Source organism: Trifolium pratense, linkage group LG6 (genome assembly GCF_020283565.1).
Source record: "Trifolium pratense cultivar HEN17-A07 linkage group LG6, ARS_RC_1.1, whole genome shotgun sequence".
NCBI classification, from domain to species: Eukaryota; Viridiplantae; Streptophyta; class Magnoliopsida; order Fabales; family Fabaceae; genus Trifolium; species Trifolium pratense.
This window is the reverse complement of record NC_060064.1, coordinates 37,263,108-37,281,537: the sequence shown is the minus strand read 5'-3', so window position 1 is coordinate 37,281,537 and position 18,430 is coordinate 37,263,108. Positions and strand designations below refer to the sequence as shown.

Genomic DNA, 18,430 nt, shown 5'->3' with positions numbered 1-18,430 from the left:
GAAATTTTAGCCCAACTTTGTCTTCTTGATGCTTGTAAGTAATTTTCATTCAACATGATCTAAATACTCTCTCTTGTGATTCATTGATTCTAACTACTTACAATCTTGCTCTCCGATTAGTAGCTACTATGAATATTATTTAAGGAGTTGGATTGGTTTGAACTCCAAATTTCTTACTTCTTCACATTTATATTGTGAGTTTAACCATTAAATTATTGGACAAAAAAATTCATTATATTTCGACCAACTCAATCGAGCTTCATGAAACTCAATTAAAGTAAATGTCTATACACACGAGAAAAAAAAAGTTTCAAAACATTTAAAAAGAAAAAAGAAAAAAAAAAGAGAAGAGAAAGTCCAACATAAATAGAAAAAGTCGCAACAATGATATCATCTCAAAGAAAATCATCACATTCTTGATTCTTATATATACCATGCTTTAGATTATATTATACTACATGCATCATCATTCAATGTTATTTATATTCAAACACGACTTCCTCCCTAACTTGTGGTCAGTGGTTGACTATTATATATTTTCCTCCAATCGATGGGATGAGATATTAAAACAACATTAGTATATATATAATATAAAAAATGTTCGTAGTACTAAAATATTAAAACTTGCATCATGTAGCATATTGAGTATTGACAATGATATTAACTAAAATTCAACAAAAAAAAGTCACAATTGGTGGCGAATATTCACACAAGCAATAATCTCATATAAAAACAGAACAATGGCTTCTCCAAAAGCATCATCACTAAGCAAATACTCTGCTCTAGCATCATATAATATCACCAATATCACTAAATCAATGGCAACTGCGTAAGATTTCTTTTTCTTTTCTAATATTCCATGTTCACAATTTTTGTTATTGTTTACCTGAGTCAATTTATTTTCTCTAACTGTTTGTGTTATGTAATTAATCTAGTGGTGTGTTTGAAGTTCGTCCTCCTACGATTGCTCCCACTTCCGAACCACCGCCTCTCTTTGATGGAACTACCAGGTTAATTTTCTCAATTTTTTCACCTTCGCTCGAAATTGAATATGAGACCTCTAACACTTTTTAGTCTTTAGTTCAAACCAGTTGATTTGCATGTTGATATGCTATAACTTATATTGTATAATTTAGATTAATTGTCTTTTTCTCTTAGGTTGTACATGAGTTATTCGTGCCCGTTTGCGCAACGCGTATGGATTACTAGGAACTATAAGGTTGTTAAATTTTAATGGTTATTTATGGTTATTTTTTGCCTTTTTTTTATATGCTCTAGTATAATACTATAGTGTTCATTGAATCATTAGGGATTGCAAGACAAGATCAAATTGGTTCCTATTGATCTACAGAACAAGCCTGCTTGGTACAAAGAGAAGGTCCACCCAGAAAATAAGGTGTTGTAACTTGCAATCCTAAGAAAAATCAACTTCTCATAACTATTTATTTTGATTGAATAATTGATGATCATAAGTTATATATATGTTTCTCCTTAATTATATTGTAGGTGCCATCTCTCGAACATGATGGCAAGGTTTTAGCTGAAAGTATTGACTTGATCAAATATGTTGATGCAAATTTTGAAGGACCATCACTAGTGCCTAATGTAAGCAAGAAAAAATAATTCCCAAACCCATGTTTTTCTTATGTTTAGTGGAGATAATTGATGTTAATTAAGAATTAATGTTTTATATAGGACCCAACCAAGAAGGAATTTGGAGAGGAGTTAATAAAGTATGTTGATACTTTTGTCAAAGATGTGTTTGGTTCGTTCAAGGGTGATCCTGTGACGCAAACAAGTAAGAAATCGTGTTATTGAATTGAGCGAGATGATAGTAACAAATTTTGTGGAAAATAATTTTTTTTTTTATTAGAGTGACACTTATATGATGATTTTATAATCGTTTATGAGGAATATGATGAATAATAGTAAATTATTTGTTCAAAAACAAATAGTAAATTATGAAAAATATGCCTTGTTGGTCATTTGAATTAGGTGCTTCATTTGACTACTTGGAGAATGCTCTTGGTAAATTTGATGGGCCATTTTTCCTTGGTGAATTTAGTTTGGTAAGTTGAAAATGATATCCATTTGTTACTTGCTAGTCATAGGAAATAAAGTAGACATTTGATATATTTATGCTCATAAAAAATAAATAAAGATGACTAATTGACCATAATTCATTTTATTAGGTGGATATTGCCTATATTCCATTCATTGAAAGGTTCCAAATTGCATTCTCAGAATTGTATAAGCATGACATCACAGTTGGAAGGCCTAAATTTGCAACATGGATTGAGGTAAATCATGGAATACCCTTAAACTTGAATCAAATTATTAATTCTACTTTCTTTCTGTTGATAGGATCAAATTATTCTACTCTAATGTATACAGGACACAATAACTGCTAATCTGAATGCATACTAGTTCACTGTTCTACAAGAAACTTGTGATAGCTTGTGATGCAAGTTATAAGTTTAACATAACAATATCTTTAAAATTGTATCTGGTCTACAATATGGACCAGATACATCAGTTATTTAATGAACCTGAAAAAATGAATATTTGCTTATACTACTGTGATGTGATCAAAGAGAGCATGAGTACGTTAAATATCTATTTCAGTATATTGGTTCCCAATAAAAAAAGAGAATTCACTTTGGCATTTTTGCAGGAGCTGAACAATAATGATGCTTATAAGCAGACAAAACTTGATAATCCACAACAATTCGTTGGCTTTGTCAAGAAAGTCTCCTTGGTAAAACATTAAATATGGATATGATCAAATTTTCTTTGTGGTTGGTTCATTTTCAAGTTATATATATGCTCTGTGTCTACTTGTTAATTTACTTTCAATACTGTTGTTATGCAGGGACAGTAGTAGCATCAGATGCAATTGTTTGTGACAGTACTAGTAGTAGTTACATGGAGTGCTCCAAAATTAATGTCGCTGCAAATTTATAATAATTGCCGGTTGTGGAAGCTGTTGTGAATTTCTAATAATGTTTCTGTACCAGCATGTAATGTACTGTATTGTGGAGTATAACCTTGTAATGTAAAATTAATAATAAACATATCTTTGAGTTTACTTCATTCTCATGAGCGGACTGTGCTCCACCCTAGTGAAAGATTATAACAAAAGGGAAATAACCTTCCTCACAAAAGATTATAACAATTTTTATTATTATTCTTTTAATATATAAAAAGGAACCATAAATGACAACTAAGGAACTAAACGATTAGTCAAAAAAACTAAGGAACTAAGAGTAGGAAAACGAATCAATCAATGTTGAGGGTAGTCTCTTCCAATAGACTCAATCTCGTTGGTTAATTGTTAAGATTATTTTTTTTGTTAAGCACATGGAGATATTGACATATTGTCAAAATTATTTTAAATGTACACCCAATATAATAGAAAGTCGAAACTTGTTAATTAAAATGTTGTCAGCAGCAGCTACTAATTTCCGATATTAATTCATCTACCATATAAATATTTAAAAGATAGTGTTGAGAGTTGAGACAACTGCTTAAAAAGAAACTAGAAATAATATATTGCGATTTTTTTATAATATTATATTGGGATTTTTTTTGTTGTTTTTTTTACGAATGGGATTTTTGTTGTTGTTGTTGTGACTTGTGAGTATTTATTTTTGTGTTGATAATTATCGGATTTTGTTTTTTATAAATATCTTTGAATTTAGAGATGAAGACATGAAACTATTCTTCACACAAAATATTATTACTAACTTCCTTTCCTATTCTCACTCAATTGTCTACCCTTTTTTCTCAGCTCTTCATGGACACTCACTCAATAAATTTCCGTCAAAATATGTCCACGTAATTAATTTGTCTTATTTATTTTAACTTAGTAATCTAATATTGTAACAGTACAATTAGTGTCTTCTCTTTATTAATTTGTTTCCAATACTAACCTCCTTTCTCTAATCTCACTCAACTGATTTCCTTTTATTTCTCACTAAGTTTGTTTCTCATTCTCTCACTTTCTAGTCTTCACACCTAATAACGATTAATTACTATTAATTTGTCTTGGTTAGTTATCATCTTTTTTTTTTTACACGTATTATCTTTTATTTTTATTTTTATTTTTATGGAGTCTTGGTTAGTTATTATGAATAAATGGGGACACACTTGAAGATAATATATAGTGAGTGAGTGTATTAACATTAAAATGTAAAATTTGTTACTATGTATAACTAATGATCCTAGATTAAAGGATATCTCTATCTCTATATGTATAAATATCAAGCAAATCCAAATACCTAATTATGCTATAAATATCTTCCTTTAATTCCTTCCTTCAAACCACACCAAAACAAACTTCACTTTTTTCTTTCTTCTTTCAGTTTCTTGCTCAAAACAAAGAAACTCAAAGATGACCAATCATGATCATCATCATTGTCATGATGCTCTTAAGAGGCTTCGTCACGAAATCATCGATAAATCATGGCTTACACTCTCACTCCCATACCATCATCATGATGATGCTTCACTTTCATGTCATGCATCACAACCATCATCATCTTCATCATCATCATCATCATCAACACCATCACCACCTCGGCCTCGGCCATCACCGTTTGTCTACACGCCGTTAACACCTCCAACTCGCCGCCCTATTCAAACAATCTTTTTTCCACAAATTCTCTTTCCAACTCTACAACTCTCTCAACCAGATCCTGACCTAATCATCCCAAAATTACCTCATCATACTTCATCACTCTCTCAAGATTCTCATCAAGAAAAACAAGAACAAGAAGTACATGTTTCTCTTCCTAATACTATTGCTAGTACTAGTACTAGCAATGGCGCGGTGCTGAAACGACGCCAAAGTAATCAACAACCATCTTGTCCCGGGAAAAGGAGAAAACTAAAGACTGACACAATACCACCACCGTTCCCTTGGGCGACATCAAATCGCGCCACATTGCACACACTCGATCACTTGCTATCGGAATTGAAGCTCAAGACTATCTCAGGAACTCTTCAATGCAAATACTGTATGTTTCAACAAGAAGTTCAACTTGATTTGGTTGAAAATTTCAAGAAAGTGACAGAGTTCATCGAGCAGAATATACACGAAATGCTGGATCGTGCACCGGATATATGGTTACATCCGGTGCTACCAAACTGTGAGAGTTGCGGAAAAGAGAAAGCAATGCAGCCATTGATTACAAAGAAGAGAAATATCAATTGGTTATTCATGCTGCTGAGTCAAACAATAGGGTGCCGCACTATTGATGATTTGAAGTATTTCTGCAAACACACCGGCACACATAGAACCGGAGCCAAAGATCGATTGCTATATTCGACTTATTTCGGTTTATGCAAACAACTTCAACCAAACATAGCCTTCTATTCCTAGAGTACAAATTTTTTGTTTGATTTCTTTGTTTTTTGAAGTTTTTTTTGTGTGTTAAGTTTTTCTTTTGGATTGATTCTTTTCATGTGTTGATTGTGTTCATTGTTATTGACATATTGTTACTTTGATTATGGAGTATTACTATTAGTATGTTTGACTATATATATAATTTAAGTTATTTATCATGCTTTTAATTAATCAAATAGATTAAAACTTATTCCATTAATTACTTGAGAAATTGTCACACTGTTTCCATAAAAATTGTCTAATGTAATAGTGATAAAGTGATTTATCATGCTTTCCATTAATCAAATATGGAATTGTTAGGAATCACTCTTGTAGATGCTTAATGCTAGTTGCGGCTATATAAAAGATTAAAAATATTCTCAACTCAACTAATTTATGTTAAGTATTTTAGTCCAATTTCAACTTGTTTGTTTTACTATTTTTCCAAAAAAAAGCTTAGTCTTCCCTACTTTTTCCATTCTTGTGAAACTGCACAGTTTGCTTGCTGCAATATTGAATCAGAATCACTCTGCATCAATGTAGTTTCATGTCACAATCTCCCACCACTTACCTTAACACCCTAACCCTAATTTTTTAGTATAAATAGAGTATGATTTCAGAGAAAAAAAATAAGAGGCTAGAAAGAGGAGAACCGAGGCTAGAAAGAGTATGATCTCAAGATATGTTGCTTTACTTGTAAGGTTAAGAATGATTCAAATGTAATGTAGTCTTTATTTAAGTTTCCTTTTCTTAGATTCAGCTTAATCTTTGACTGATGTTGATTGAATAGAAGAGCAGAATGAGTTCTTTTAACAGATTCAACTCTTTAATCAATAAATCACTATCAAGTCAAAGTAAGTGCTAGTTTTTGCATAGTTTCTTCCTTTGTTTCCACCCTGGATCGTTGCATAGTTTGTTAGCTTTTGCATTTTTTTCTTCTTTGTTTTTCTACATACCCTGTAGTCCTCACTCTTCAAAAACTAAACAGTTGACTACAAGATTTCATCTACTGATCCAATTGGGATATTGTTTGGACTTGTGCCACCACTATAAATCGTCACTTATACACAGAAATTAAAGATGGATTTTTTTGCATAAACTATTTTACATAAGATAAAAAATAAGTTATTCCAACCAAGCTCTATAGTGACAGAAATTTTTGTTGAAATTTATTTTTTCAAGTTTTTTTTTCTCTTTCTGTTTTCACCACCAGTTTAATCTCGTTCGGGGGTCAGTTCTGAAATCAAGTGGTTTCAGCCTCCTCCCGATCGCAGTTGCGCTCCCTACCAAGTTTTTTCAAGTTTTTTTGTTGACACTTTATTATCACTAGCACACCCTCCTAAATTAATAAAAGCTATCACATTATATTTGAATTACTTCATGCAGCCAAACACAGCAAAGACCAGATTCCTCAATAAGACAAACAATAAGGATTATTTCCTGAAAATATGATTATTAATTTGTTTTTTTTTTTGTTTTAGATTATTAATTTGTTTTAGTTAGTGTTTAAATCTAAAAAGAAATTTATGTTAAAAAAAATCTAAAAAGAAATTTGAATAAAGTTATAAAAAAAACAGCTTAACATACATTGAGAAAGTTTGAATAGATAACTGAAATCCTAAATCAAAGGATATCTAACTCTATAAACATTAACCACATCCAAAACCATGGTGATGCTTTTCTGTTCATCATGAAAATATATAAGGATGAATCATGACTTACGGGACTATCACTCTCACCATCTTCATCATCACATTCGTTCCCTTTTAATCCAAAATTATTCTTTAATTCAAAGAATGTAAACCACGATGATAGCACATTCATGTGATGATCATGCTCTTCTAGAAGATTAAGAACAAGATGCAGATGCATCATATCTCTCCAGCTCAATAGCACTCCGAGTCAGATGCATCTTTATCTCGTTCTCGGTCTTCTTGAAGAGGAAATTAGTGATCAATTATACATTAACCAAAATCCATCAGGAAATCATCTCTTGTTTGCTATGGATTATTATAAGTGATTGTGTCCTGTTTATTTTCACTTTGTTTTTCCTTTTGTGAACAATAGTATTATCTGTATTATATTCTTATTTTTGTAACCATCATTGAAATGCTTGGCAAAGCATGTGCTTTGTAAATTAATCATAATTTTGATTTGTTCATGAAAGATGCTTTTAAAATTATTCTCAAATGATTTGGGATTAAAGTATAAACATTTAATAGTTCACCTTTTGAATGAAAAACTATTAAATATTGAAAACAAAAATTGTGTTTATTTGTAATTCTGCCTTAACATCTCTACCATGTAATTGATGTCTCAAAAAAAATCACATGATTCTGCAATCCAATCCAATTTTTCCCCAAAATAAACATCACCAAATTCGAAAAAACACGCTCTGTATTGTGTCCTATAAATTGAGCTTAATGCATATGCTCCATCGGTGTAGATAGAAATTAACTAATTTACTAATATACATTAATGCAATATCATTGAATTAAGAACATATAAACAATGGTTATTCAATCAAATAAAGCGTGTACTTAAAAGAGATATGTGTATTCTGCTCAGCGAGAGCATACAATTTCAAACTCATCGATAAATCTCGTATTTGCAGACGTAATTTGCAAATCATCATAGCAGAATACACAAATCTGAATCTCAATATTAAATCAAAGGCACAAATTAATTTCATATAAATCAAATGAAAAATCTAACAAATGAAAATGAAAATAACAAGGCATCAGATAATAAGTAGAGTTGTGTTCCACACGGTGAATTCGGTGTGTAGGATAAGATTTTTCATCATCATATGCCAAATTAAACAATAATATATATAGAGAGAAACAAAAGGCTATAAAAGAAAAGAAAAAATGTTATAAGACTAATCGAGATTCTGTGAAAGGAGGAAGGAAGTTTAAACCCTAATCGGCGATGGTGTGATCGAGTGCAGTGAGACTCGTACGTATTTATAGGTAGAATGGTGGAGTACTCTTTTTCTTTGGGTTTAATTTACCAAAAGGCCCAGAGAAACGGTATCTTATGTGAATGTGGGCTCAAATTCTTTGGGTTTAATGTACTCTTTGTCACTTTCTACCAAAAAAAAAAACTACCTTTGTCACTTCTCTCTGTTTTTCTATGTAGACAAAGAGACAAATACTCTAAAACTCACCGCGCACAATTGTGATTATGTGAAGTCTTGATTTCAAACTTGGGTGAAGATATTCAACCTAACAATATTAATATTAATATTATCAATTAAACTAGGTCTTGCAGTAAAAAAAGAAAAAAAAAAGTTAAACTAGGTCTTATGGATAATATATTACCTCTATTACTTGTAGGAAATTTATGGATTATTGATGTTTCAACCTCCGAATAACATTATATTTTGTCATAAAGAATAACAACAATGTTATTTAAACCCAAAAATACTTGAATGAGATGATAAAAACTTTATTTCAAGATTAATCGGAAGTTCTAGAGCATTGAGGATATCCAATTTACGTTAAAAAAATATATAAAATAATAATACTAATAGTTTAAGAACTAAAGGCACAATTTTTAGCCGGTTCTTAGGATGAGAACACAATTTAATAGGTGAAGCATAAAAAATCAGGTATTCTTAACATATGTCTTTAACATATGTGTTTAAGGTACATATTAAAGTATTTAAATATAGAAAAGATTAAATTGCATTTTTGGCCCCCTATGTTTCAGAAACTTGCGATTTTAGCCCTTATGTTTCAAAATAGCACTTCTAGCCCCCTATTTTTACCCCCTTTTGCAAAAGGTCAATTTTGACCGAGTCAATATTGATGTGGCAAACCATTTAAGTGACTCAGCTGCCACATCAACTTTAAATAGGGGGCCAAAAAAAATTAATGCTTCAAAAGTTAAATATACAAGTTCCAAATTATAGTTTATACTTTTGCTTCCTTAACATGTGCCTTAAGGCGCATGTTAACATTCTCCTAAAAAATATACTATTAGACTAATGGTCAAATTAAAGAAAATTACAAATAATAGCATTTAAACATTCTCACACACAATCTTATCCCATCCATCTCCAAATATGTTCCAAAATTTCTTCTTGTCGGTGCATTGAATGGAGGATTTGAAAAAACAAATGAAGCAAAAGTTTTAAAATCTTTTCACAATTCTACTTTCTAGTTCTAGGAAATTAAAGGAATGTCATGGAATTGGAAGGATTCTAGACGTGTAAAATTGATTTTGCTTTGTTTGGTTTCTCAAAAGTAGAAATGATTCTGCCTCAAGAATTGATTCTACTTGAAACTAAAAACCGTAACTTTTGATTCTAAAATTGATTTTTACACTCAAATTTTTTGTTCAACTCACTTTTGTATGAATATATCAAAACATAAATAAATTCTATCAAACTCAATTCTATCAAAATTAATTCTGTTCACCACAGAACCAAACACATACTAAAGCTTTTAGGATCATTTATGAACCATGGTGCAGAGATAACCAACCTTCCTACTAAAGCTTTTAGGATCATTTATGAACCATGGTGCAGAGATAACCAACCTTCCTTTTTCGATTCAAATCTCTCTCTTTCTCTTACTCCCTCCATCCCACGATGAGTGACCAATTTTGAAAATGTACACGATTCATATATCTTAGTTTGACCACATTTTTCTACTAATAAATAAAAACGAATATTAGCATATAAAATATTGTTGAATTCGTATCGATGAATATTTTCAAAATATCAAATTTTTATAACTTTTACTATTATACAATTAAAAATATTAATCGTCAAAGTTATACATCGGCATACATGAAACAGTCAACTGAGTCACTCTTTTCGGGACGGAGGGAGTACTTCATTTCATTCCTCCAACACCACATAATGCCATGAAAACTATCTTTATCCTTAAATTTTTTTTTTCCTTTTTCTTTTGAATCCGGAAAGAGAAGCCAGATTTTTAACAGTGTAGGAAAAAAATTGGAACTAAAATTTCACCATTGAATTACCATAAGAGGCCAGTCACACGTATGGGGGAGAGACATAAAATTGTGTGTGGAAAAGTTTAGATACTCTTTTTTTTGGTCAAGAGATGCTCTTATTTTAATTTTGTTTAATTTGTACCAATAGAAACTCTCTTCTTTAAGAGGTAGTGCTTGGTCAATTCAATTCAAATTCAACCTGAATATTTTGATGTGCTAATCCTGAAAATGCTGTATATATCCCCACACACAAAAAAGTCCAAAACTGAACTCTTCACCTTTGTTCATATCTTCACTAAAATAACCACTGGTCTATTTTTTATGGTACCAGCAGTGGTAGCAATTTCATTAGAGCATATTCATATAACAGGCTAAAAAATCAAAACAGCACCTACACAACTATCAGAAAATGCAGCATCAAGTCAGGATAAGCGCATATGGCTTGTTATTACACAAAAATTGGGTGAACCATGCACAATATATGAATCCCTCCATTATAGCTACACTACACACACTCACCTGGCCACATTCACATCATTGTGACAGCAAATAAACAAGAAACATCGCTATAACAACCAATTATTTTCTCACTAGATGGGATTGACTACATGAATCAATCAACACCACAATAACCTATCACGATTCACGTACATTAATCTCTCTTAACGCCCTGTGCTACAATTTTCCTTGTCCTCCATTTGCCTCATAACCCTGTAAGAAAAATGCACCAAACCACCTTATAATGTGACTCTACTATATGAAGGCCATCCCAACATGTTCTCTAATGATTGTATTCAGATTCACAATCTTTATCTAGTAGTGTGTAAGTATAAATCTGTCGGCAAGATTTTTATCACAGCAACAGGAAGCTTACCTTACTTGTTGAGTTTTACTACAAAAAGTACATCTAAAACTTCATAAAACATACCTAAAATTTTCACTAATACTTCCATTGTAAAATAATAAAATATCATCTAACAAGAAATCTGGAGAAAAAGTAAATGGCAACATCCCAAAAATCAAATAACAGCATAAAATAACAATTTTTTGGGGTGTAAAAGTATCAAATACATCCGGGGAAAAAATGTCTACTACTAGCCTACTACCCAACGGCCAACACAAACTGAAAAACTTGACATGATGTTGTCTGGGTCAGGATTTTGAACAAATGTCTGCAACTGCAGTTGCGACTGTCAAGATTTTTGGGACCTACACCATCATATATTTTTGCAAGCACAATAAAGGCTCATCAACAATATTTATCCGCAATACCAAGGATCACAGTGTAACCACGACTGTAATTTAAAATTTAAAACTTAGTCTAGATTATGAGGGGACTCCCTGGAGTCACCTCAGAAAATGAAATAGCTACATGCCTAACAGGTAAACGCTTGGAAGAATAGATCAAATAGACAAAACATGTGAGAAAACAGGACATATTGCATCATCCCGTCCATGAGAGTGCAATTTGAGTGACATGCCTTTTAAAATTTTAATCTGCGTATGAGAAATTCAACAAGACGAGACATACTAAATGAGGGGAAAAAGACCCCATGCATAGACATAAACTTCCATGTTAATAAAATACAAGAAGCAATCGTCTAGATCTACAGACTCGTCAAGGAATTAGCAGAGTCACATGTGCAATCAACGAGATTGAACTCGGCTTGAAGCTACAAGTTGTCAAGTTCCACGGAAATTGTCACAAATTCATACTTCAGTTGTTTGTGACCCTAATATTACAGGACAACATCTAAGGTTAATCAGATCACTATTTTTTTAATTCTTTTTGTTTTTCTGGCCTGGCTAGAGTAGAGACAGAGAGCTACTAAGTCGGTTTAACCCAAATTCACTCAATCGGTAATCATATATTTATGCCATACACATGAAAAGGCTCAAAAATAGAAGAACGCCAAAAATTAATAACACCTCCCTATCCTAGAGATATCCACCCCTAAGTCATATTGGGTTTTTCACAAGAGCTTCACCACAGAAGCCAAAGTTTGTGGCGCTACAGCAGCTCCTCAAAACGCAATAGGATTTCACATAACCACTACATTACGACGCAATGGCAGCAGCTACTGATACATAATAAAAAACTCATGGTTATGGAAAGATTCACCAAATATTTCTTTCTCCACGAGTGTTATTTTAGAAGTTCATCAAAGCTAGTTCTATATATATCCACAAGAAAACCATCCAGCAGTAATTTCGAACCACCATTACTAAAGTAAACTACTAAACTAATCACCTACAACAACACATTGATTACTACCCAAAAAAGCATTTAACTAAAAACCATAGAGCAGTAAAACAAAAGAGACAAAAACTCAGATAAAGGACCTCTAAGCAGAACCACCTTCTCAATCTCAATTCTCAACTCCTAGCACCAGCTCCTTCCTTCTCGAATTTCTGCTTATTGGCTTCATACATGTTATCATCAAAATACTCTCTATATGGGTGATTCTTCGGAACAAGCCTTCGAAACTGATCAAATTGCTTCTCAGCTTCATCTTTCTTTCTAAGCAAGGTATATATAATACCCTGACAAAGATAAGGCCTAAAATCTCTAGGTTCTTCTTTCACCAAATCCTGATAAGCTTTAAGAGCTTCAGGGTAATTCTCTTCCATCACCTTAATCTGAGCAACCAATAACCTAAAATCTCTAACATCAGAAACCCCTTTCTGTTTCTTACACAATTCCATTGCTTTTTCAACTCTATTCAACAATCCTTTCAACGGTTCATCCGACTTCGAAGTCGCCATTACAAGACCATGATAAGCTTCAACTTTAAGTGGATCTTTCTTGAGAATCTCTTCAAACAATTTCTTAGCAGATTCAATGTCTTCGTTGTAGATATACATGTTAGCTTTCAATAAAGGCCATTCAGTTTCTTCAGGTTCGATTTGAATCAAACGGTCTATAACTTGAATCGCTTCATCAACTTTTTGTGCTTTGATTTTCACTACCATTAGATCACGTAAAGCTTCAGCGTTGTTTGGATTTTCGCGTAATATCTCTTCGATTAGGTTCTCCGCTTGTTCTCTTTGAGTGGATGTGTTTTCATTTTCAGTTTCGGTGGTTTCGGTTTCAGTTTCGGTGGTTTGGACGGTGGATGATGGAGGAGAGAGGGTGGCGGCGATGACGGGAGAGTGATGGAAACGCATGAAGAAGAAAGCGGTTGCGGCAATGACGATGCAAGTGGTTTCGATGGCGGGGGAGAAGAGAGAGGTTAGGGTTTGGAATGGGTTAGGTAGGGAAGGGGGTTTTGGTTGTTTGTGAAAGGGAGGGTTGTTTGAGGAGGATGAGGCTTTGATTGGTGGTGGTTTGAACGACGACGACGGCGGCGGAGGGAGGAATTGCGGTGGTGGACGTGAACGGAAGGAGAGGGAGGGTGATAAGGTTGTTGGAAATGATGGACGGTTGTGATTGAGTGTGAGGTTGGAGTAACGGAAGTTAGTTATGGAATGAGAATTCATGGTGAGTAGAAAGAGGATGAAGTAGAAGAAGAGAAGAGAGTAGTGAAGTCTAAAGTCTAAAACCCTCACTCTTTGAATGATGATTAGTTAGAAAGAAGCAGGAAGGGTAGTAATAGTATACAATAGGGTGGATCGGGACTAAAATGCTCCTACTGTGGAGCTCGTAGATTTTTTTTTTATTTTCGTTATCAGTTTAATCTGATTTGGAGTCAGTTCTGATATTAAGTGGTTCCAGCTTTCTCCCAATCGCAGTTATGGACCTCTTGGATCTTGTATTTCATTAAGATATACCTTGTGATTGGAAAATCATCACGTCGGAATTAGATCTAATTTATAGTGAAGCTAATATGCATATCATATTGAAAATGTGTGTAATATTTTGAACAATTAAGATGTGTTTAATATGAAGGTCCTAATATGAACATCTAAAGAATAGTTAAAAGATAGATTATTATTTTTGTTTGAAAATATTGTATTGTTGAAATCTTATTGTTCTTGGCTTTTTACTTTTTTTTTTTAAATACAAATGTATAAAATGCATTATTCTTATAATGTATTTAGGCAACAACCCCAAATCAATATTCCCTTAAGTCTTATATATAAGAAAAAATTTCTTTTCTAGATTTATCGAAAAGTTAATGTATTTAGGCAATATTGTAGTCTAGATGCATTAACTTTACAATAAATTTAAAAAATAATTTTTTTCTTATATATAGAACCGGATGAAATAATATTTAAGCACACACATCAAAGAGAAAAATGTAAAGATAAGCGATTTAATCAAATCAACTATTATTATTAATCAATCCTTTTATATTCAAAATTTTAAAAACCATATGTGTGCCTAAGTATATTTAGTTTAAGTATGCGACTAGGTAAGCATTTCTCACGATCACAATAGTCATCCATGTCATACTTGAGCCATTAGATGTGCCAATTAGTAAATCATAGCCTTTGATTTATTTTGTTCACATAAATAAATAAAATTGCAAGTTCATGAGAGAAGTTAATGAGGGGATCTAATTTGCACACCATCAGTAACCACAACGAAATTTGATCAAGGAAATCGAGTAAATAAAAAAATTTGTTCTTAATTTGTACTCATCAATTATTTTTATAAAAGGGCCAAAAGAGTACAAAGATGACAACTAAACATCCCTAAGAAGCACCATAATGAAATGTAAAATTCTAAAAAGTATAATTCGTTGTACGAAACAAACCTAGTTTTCGCAGCAGCCGCACACAAACCCGAATCTTCTTTTTTTTTTTTGCTTTTTCTTCTTGTTCATCTACTAAAGATGAGGTGAATTAGGGTCAATTTTGATCCGAAATCACATCTCTCGATCGTTTGAGAGTATTTCTTTTTATTTAAACAAGTGATCATTTTTACACATTTAGATTTCGTTTGAGTTTTCTTTGTTGTGATTTTTTTTGTCTGACATTGTTCTAATCACGTCTTAGTGCGGAGTTGTTTGTTTTGAGTTCTAGTCATGGTACGGTGTTTTCCCGTCATAGTACAAAGTTTGTTTTGTTCAGTTTTGCAGATTTGTTTCGATCCAAATTCAAAGATTCGATGACTTTAGCGTCGTCAACGTTGCAGATCCGGAGGCATAACTATTCCGGACACTTGAATCTTATCATATCAATGGTAGGCATTGTCAGAGACATTAGGCCGTTTTATGCTATTAACTCGGATGTTGAGAGCTTGTTCGCAGATTCATCATTTTTAGTTTTTAGCAAACTTGAATATGTAATGGTTTTGATCGATGTACTCTGCTGATTTGAAAAGAAGTACCATAATGAAAAATATTATATTAAAAAAAAGAGTTACAGAGAAACCTTGGAGGGACTAGACCAAAACCCAAAGTGTAAGAATTCATCTGAATCATTAAAAACCTCACAAAGAAAAATCCAATGTAATAAAATCTTGATGAAGGAAAAATGAGTGCACAAATAAAACAAGGATTCAAACATAAACAAACAAGAAAATCAACAAAATCTATATAAAGGTAGCCCTAACCTATTGTGATTAAAATCATTTTAAATAGAGTTAGGTAAACTATCCCACCAAGTGAAGCAATTTGTATATCAAGACTTATCCCAAACAGTGAGGCTATGTTGCATGTAACATGGCTAGTATCAATATGTATACCAATGATATGTTGCAACCAAACCCCAAATTTGATTGACGTAAGGACACAAATCAAAGAAATGCACAGAAGATTATTGACTAGAACCGCAAAGATCACATTTAAAAGCAATAACACAACCTCTAAAACACAATCTCTTAACTCCAAAGATAATAGTAACATTTATAATCATAAAAAACCTAAAAATTCAAGAAATAAATAAAAACTTCATGACACGTTCATGTTCACCCTCTTCTCTTTAATCAACCAACCTATTTATTGTCAAATAACCTCTTCTCTGTTATGATAGAGTCACATCAATAGTTTTATATTATTTCTAACATCCCTCACGCAAGAGTCCACTTGGACTTGAAGTGTGGATAATGTATAGGTCCACCTGCCATATACTTAAATTTCACTTTTTAATTAGAAAGTGAGGGGAGCAGTGATCGAACTCTAGACCACTTAGTCATAAAGACTTTGATACCATGTTAAATAACCGATTATCCAAAAAACTTAATCGAACTATAGACCACTTAGTGATAAAGACTTTGATACCATGTTAAATAACCGATTATCCAAAAAACTTAAACTGTTAGGATATAGCCACATTGATGGTTTTATATTATTTATAACATTTATAAACTCCAAGAACATCAAATTTCCAAATTAAAATTATTTTGCTTAATTATAAAACTATAGGATGTCTAGGAGTGTTCACCTACATTTCATGATTTCAGTTTTTTTATTTTATTTAAATTACAGTATATATAATTTGTCATTCTAAATACAAGTTCTCAACTAATAAAGGAAAAACACGGCTCCCATATATATGCTTTGCCTAATTGCCTCGTTAATTAAACGCTAAAAAAGTGAGCTGAAGTGATCCGACCGGCAAATCATTGACGGCATAATCAAATTTACATTGAAAAATATATTTAATATTTAGAAAAAAAATTTACTACACAATTTTCAAACTAATTTTACTGCTTTTAATTTTTTAATTAATATTTCAGAGATATTAATTAACATTTTTCTAATCCTATATATTAACAATGCAAACCCATTCGTCGAGAACTATTTCAGCCAAAAATCATCCAGTTTTCAAAATACTGAACTCTCCTTGATTGGACCACTGTTTGTTTAGAAAAAAATAGGGTTTTTACTATTAGATTGTACCTCAAAATTCTCATCAATGGATACATCTCTCTCTTTCTCTAGACTCCTCTCTTCTTCCACCACCACATCACTCTTATCTCCCAAAACCAAAACCCTCTCTTCCAATTTTACCCTCCCCCTCAAACTCAACCGTTTCAACCCAAAACCTCTCCGATTTTCCACTTCATCCAAAATCTCCGCCACCATCTCCGTCGGCGACAAACTTCCCGAATCCACCTTCTCATACCTCGACCCCGCCGGCGAAGTCCAAACCATAACAGTTTCCGACCTAACAAAAGGCTAAAAAGCCGTTCTCTTCGCCGTTCCAGGAGCTTTCACACCAACATGCTCACAGAAACACTGCCAGCTTATCATGTGCGATTGTTCCAGCTTAATAGGGTGTTTTAGATTCGTTTTTCAAAAGCTTTGCGCGCGTAAATTGATTCTGATTATGGGAATACTATGCGGCTTTGTTTCTAGCAATTGGGTAAGAATATATTCTGATTCTTCTTTTCTCTATAATCATTTGAATAAGACTATTCTCAACAGTGTGTTATTGTTTGCTTATAATTAAGATGGGATGGAGTATTTATATATAATTTTTTTTGTGTCATTTTGTCATATATAATACATCGAAATGGTAATTGGTTTAGTTTATCCGAGTATGCAGTTAGGGACTTTATGCTCGCTGTTGAAATTTAGTTATCACTGATTTTTTAAAAAATTATATATTAAATAGGGTAACTCAAATTTAAAAAACTAAATTCTTTGGTTTTTTATATATGATGGTTGCCTTTTTATATATGCATTAGGACCGGGATTGTGTGAGTTTTACCTGGAAAAGTCGGTGTACCATTGTTTTAATCGTGTCCGTTTGAATTAATAGTATTGACGCTAATTTGCCATTTGGTTTGTTTTTTTTTTATTGAATGAATATGCTTTAAAAGAAATCCTAAATCTCTTTGTTATTCCTTTCACCGCCATTGTGAATCCCTTATTCGGTCGACATCGACTTTGATTCTCACCACCGAAATCAGTCTCTGCTCTTTCGATTCTGATATCCTCTTAGATACTCCGCCGCCGTCTTCTGAAAGTCGGTAGTCTCGGTCTGTTGACCCACATCCATTTGAGGTTTTAACTATTTCACCAGGGATTGTTCCTGTGAATAGGTTGAGAAATTAGTGAAATTAGTTTTTCGCATCTTCCATTGTATAATTGGGGAAATTTTGGTGTGGGTGAACGGTGGTTTCATGTGGCATAGGCTGTTAGTCTGGTGAAGGAGAAGATGGAAAATTGTAATCATAACGTG

At 32.6% G+C, this 18,430-nt stretch overlaps 3 protein-coding genes and 1 non-coding gene across 4 annotated transcripts; 2 read left to right on the top strand and 2 right to left on the bottom strand.

The window, feature by feature from the left end:
- The first annotated feature begins 668 nt into the window (after positions 1-668).
- Positions 669-3,088, top strand: LOC123890661 (glutathione S-transferase L3-like). The gene is made up of 10 exons (XM_045940316.1): positions 669-829; positions 936-1,010; positions 1,159-1,219; positions 1,310-1,396; positions 1,507-1,605; positions 1,696-1,798; positions 1,996-2,069; positions 2,193-2,300; positions 2,675-2,758; positions 2,873-3,088. Exons 1-10 carry the CDS (start codon positions 741-743, stop codon positions 2,879-2,881), a joined length of 789 nt encoding a protein of 262 aa, XP_045796272.1. The 5' UTR covers positions 669-740; the 3' UTR covers positions 2,882-3,088.
- A 1,305-nt stretch (positions 3,089-4,393) lies between these two features.
- LOC123892209 lies at positions 4,394-5,383 on the top strand. The gene has a single exon (XM_045942023.1). It carries the CDS (start codon positions 4,394-4,396, stop codon positions 5,381-5,383), a length of 990 nt encoding a protein of 329 aa, XP_045797979.1.
- Positions 5,384-8,119: 2,736 nt separating this feature from the next.
- On the bottom strand, positions 8,120-8,203 carry LOC123893327. The gene has a single exon (XR_006803433.1). It is a non-coding gene; the product is annotated as a small nucleolar RNA R16 (small nucleolar RNA).
- Positions 8,204-10,776: 2,573 nt separating this feature from the next.
- Positions 10,777-13,917, bottom strand: LOC123889841 (protein SLOW GREEN 1, chloroplastic-like). The gene is made up of 2 exons (XM_045939346.1): positions 12,714-13,917; positions 10,777-11,065 (listed from the first exon to the last, which is right to left on the bottom strand). The coding sequence occupies exon 1, from the start codon at positions 13,832-13,834 to the stop codon at positions 12,731-12,733; it is 1,104 nt and encodes a 367-aa protein (XP_045795302.1). The 5' UTR covers positions 13,835-13,917; the 3' UTR covers positions 10,777-11,065; positions 12,714-12,730.
- Between the last annotated feature and the right edge of the window lie 4,513 nt (positions 13,918-18,430).

Excerpts from the sequence above, each read along its gene's own strand:
- LOC123892209 (XM_045942023.1), top strand. The coding sequence starts at position 4,394 with ATGACCAATCATGATCATCATCATTGTCATGATGCTCTTAAGAGGCTT.
- LOC123889841 (XM_045939346.1), bottom strand. The coding sequence starts at position 13,834 with ATGAATTCTCATTCCATAACTAACTTCCGTTACTCCAACCTCACACTC.
- LOC123890661 (XM_045940316.1), top strand. The coding sequence starts at position 741 with ATGGCTTCTCCAAAAGCATCATCACTAAGCAAATACTCTGCTCTAGCA. Across the intron at positions 830-935 it reads ACTAAATCAATGGCAACTGC|TGGTGTGTTTGAAGTTCGTC; the intron begins GTAAGATTTCTT and ends TAATTAATCTAG. Across the intron at positions 1,799-1,995 it reads TGATCCTGTGACGCAAACAA|GTGCTTCATTTGACTACTTG; the intron begins GTAAGAAATCGT and ends CATTTGAATTAG.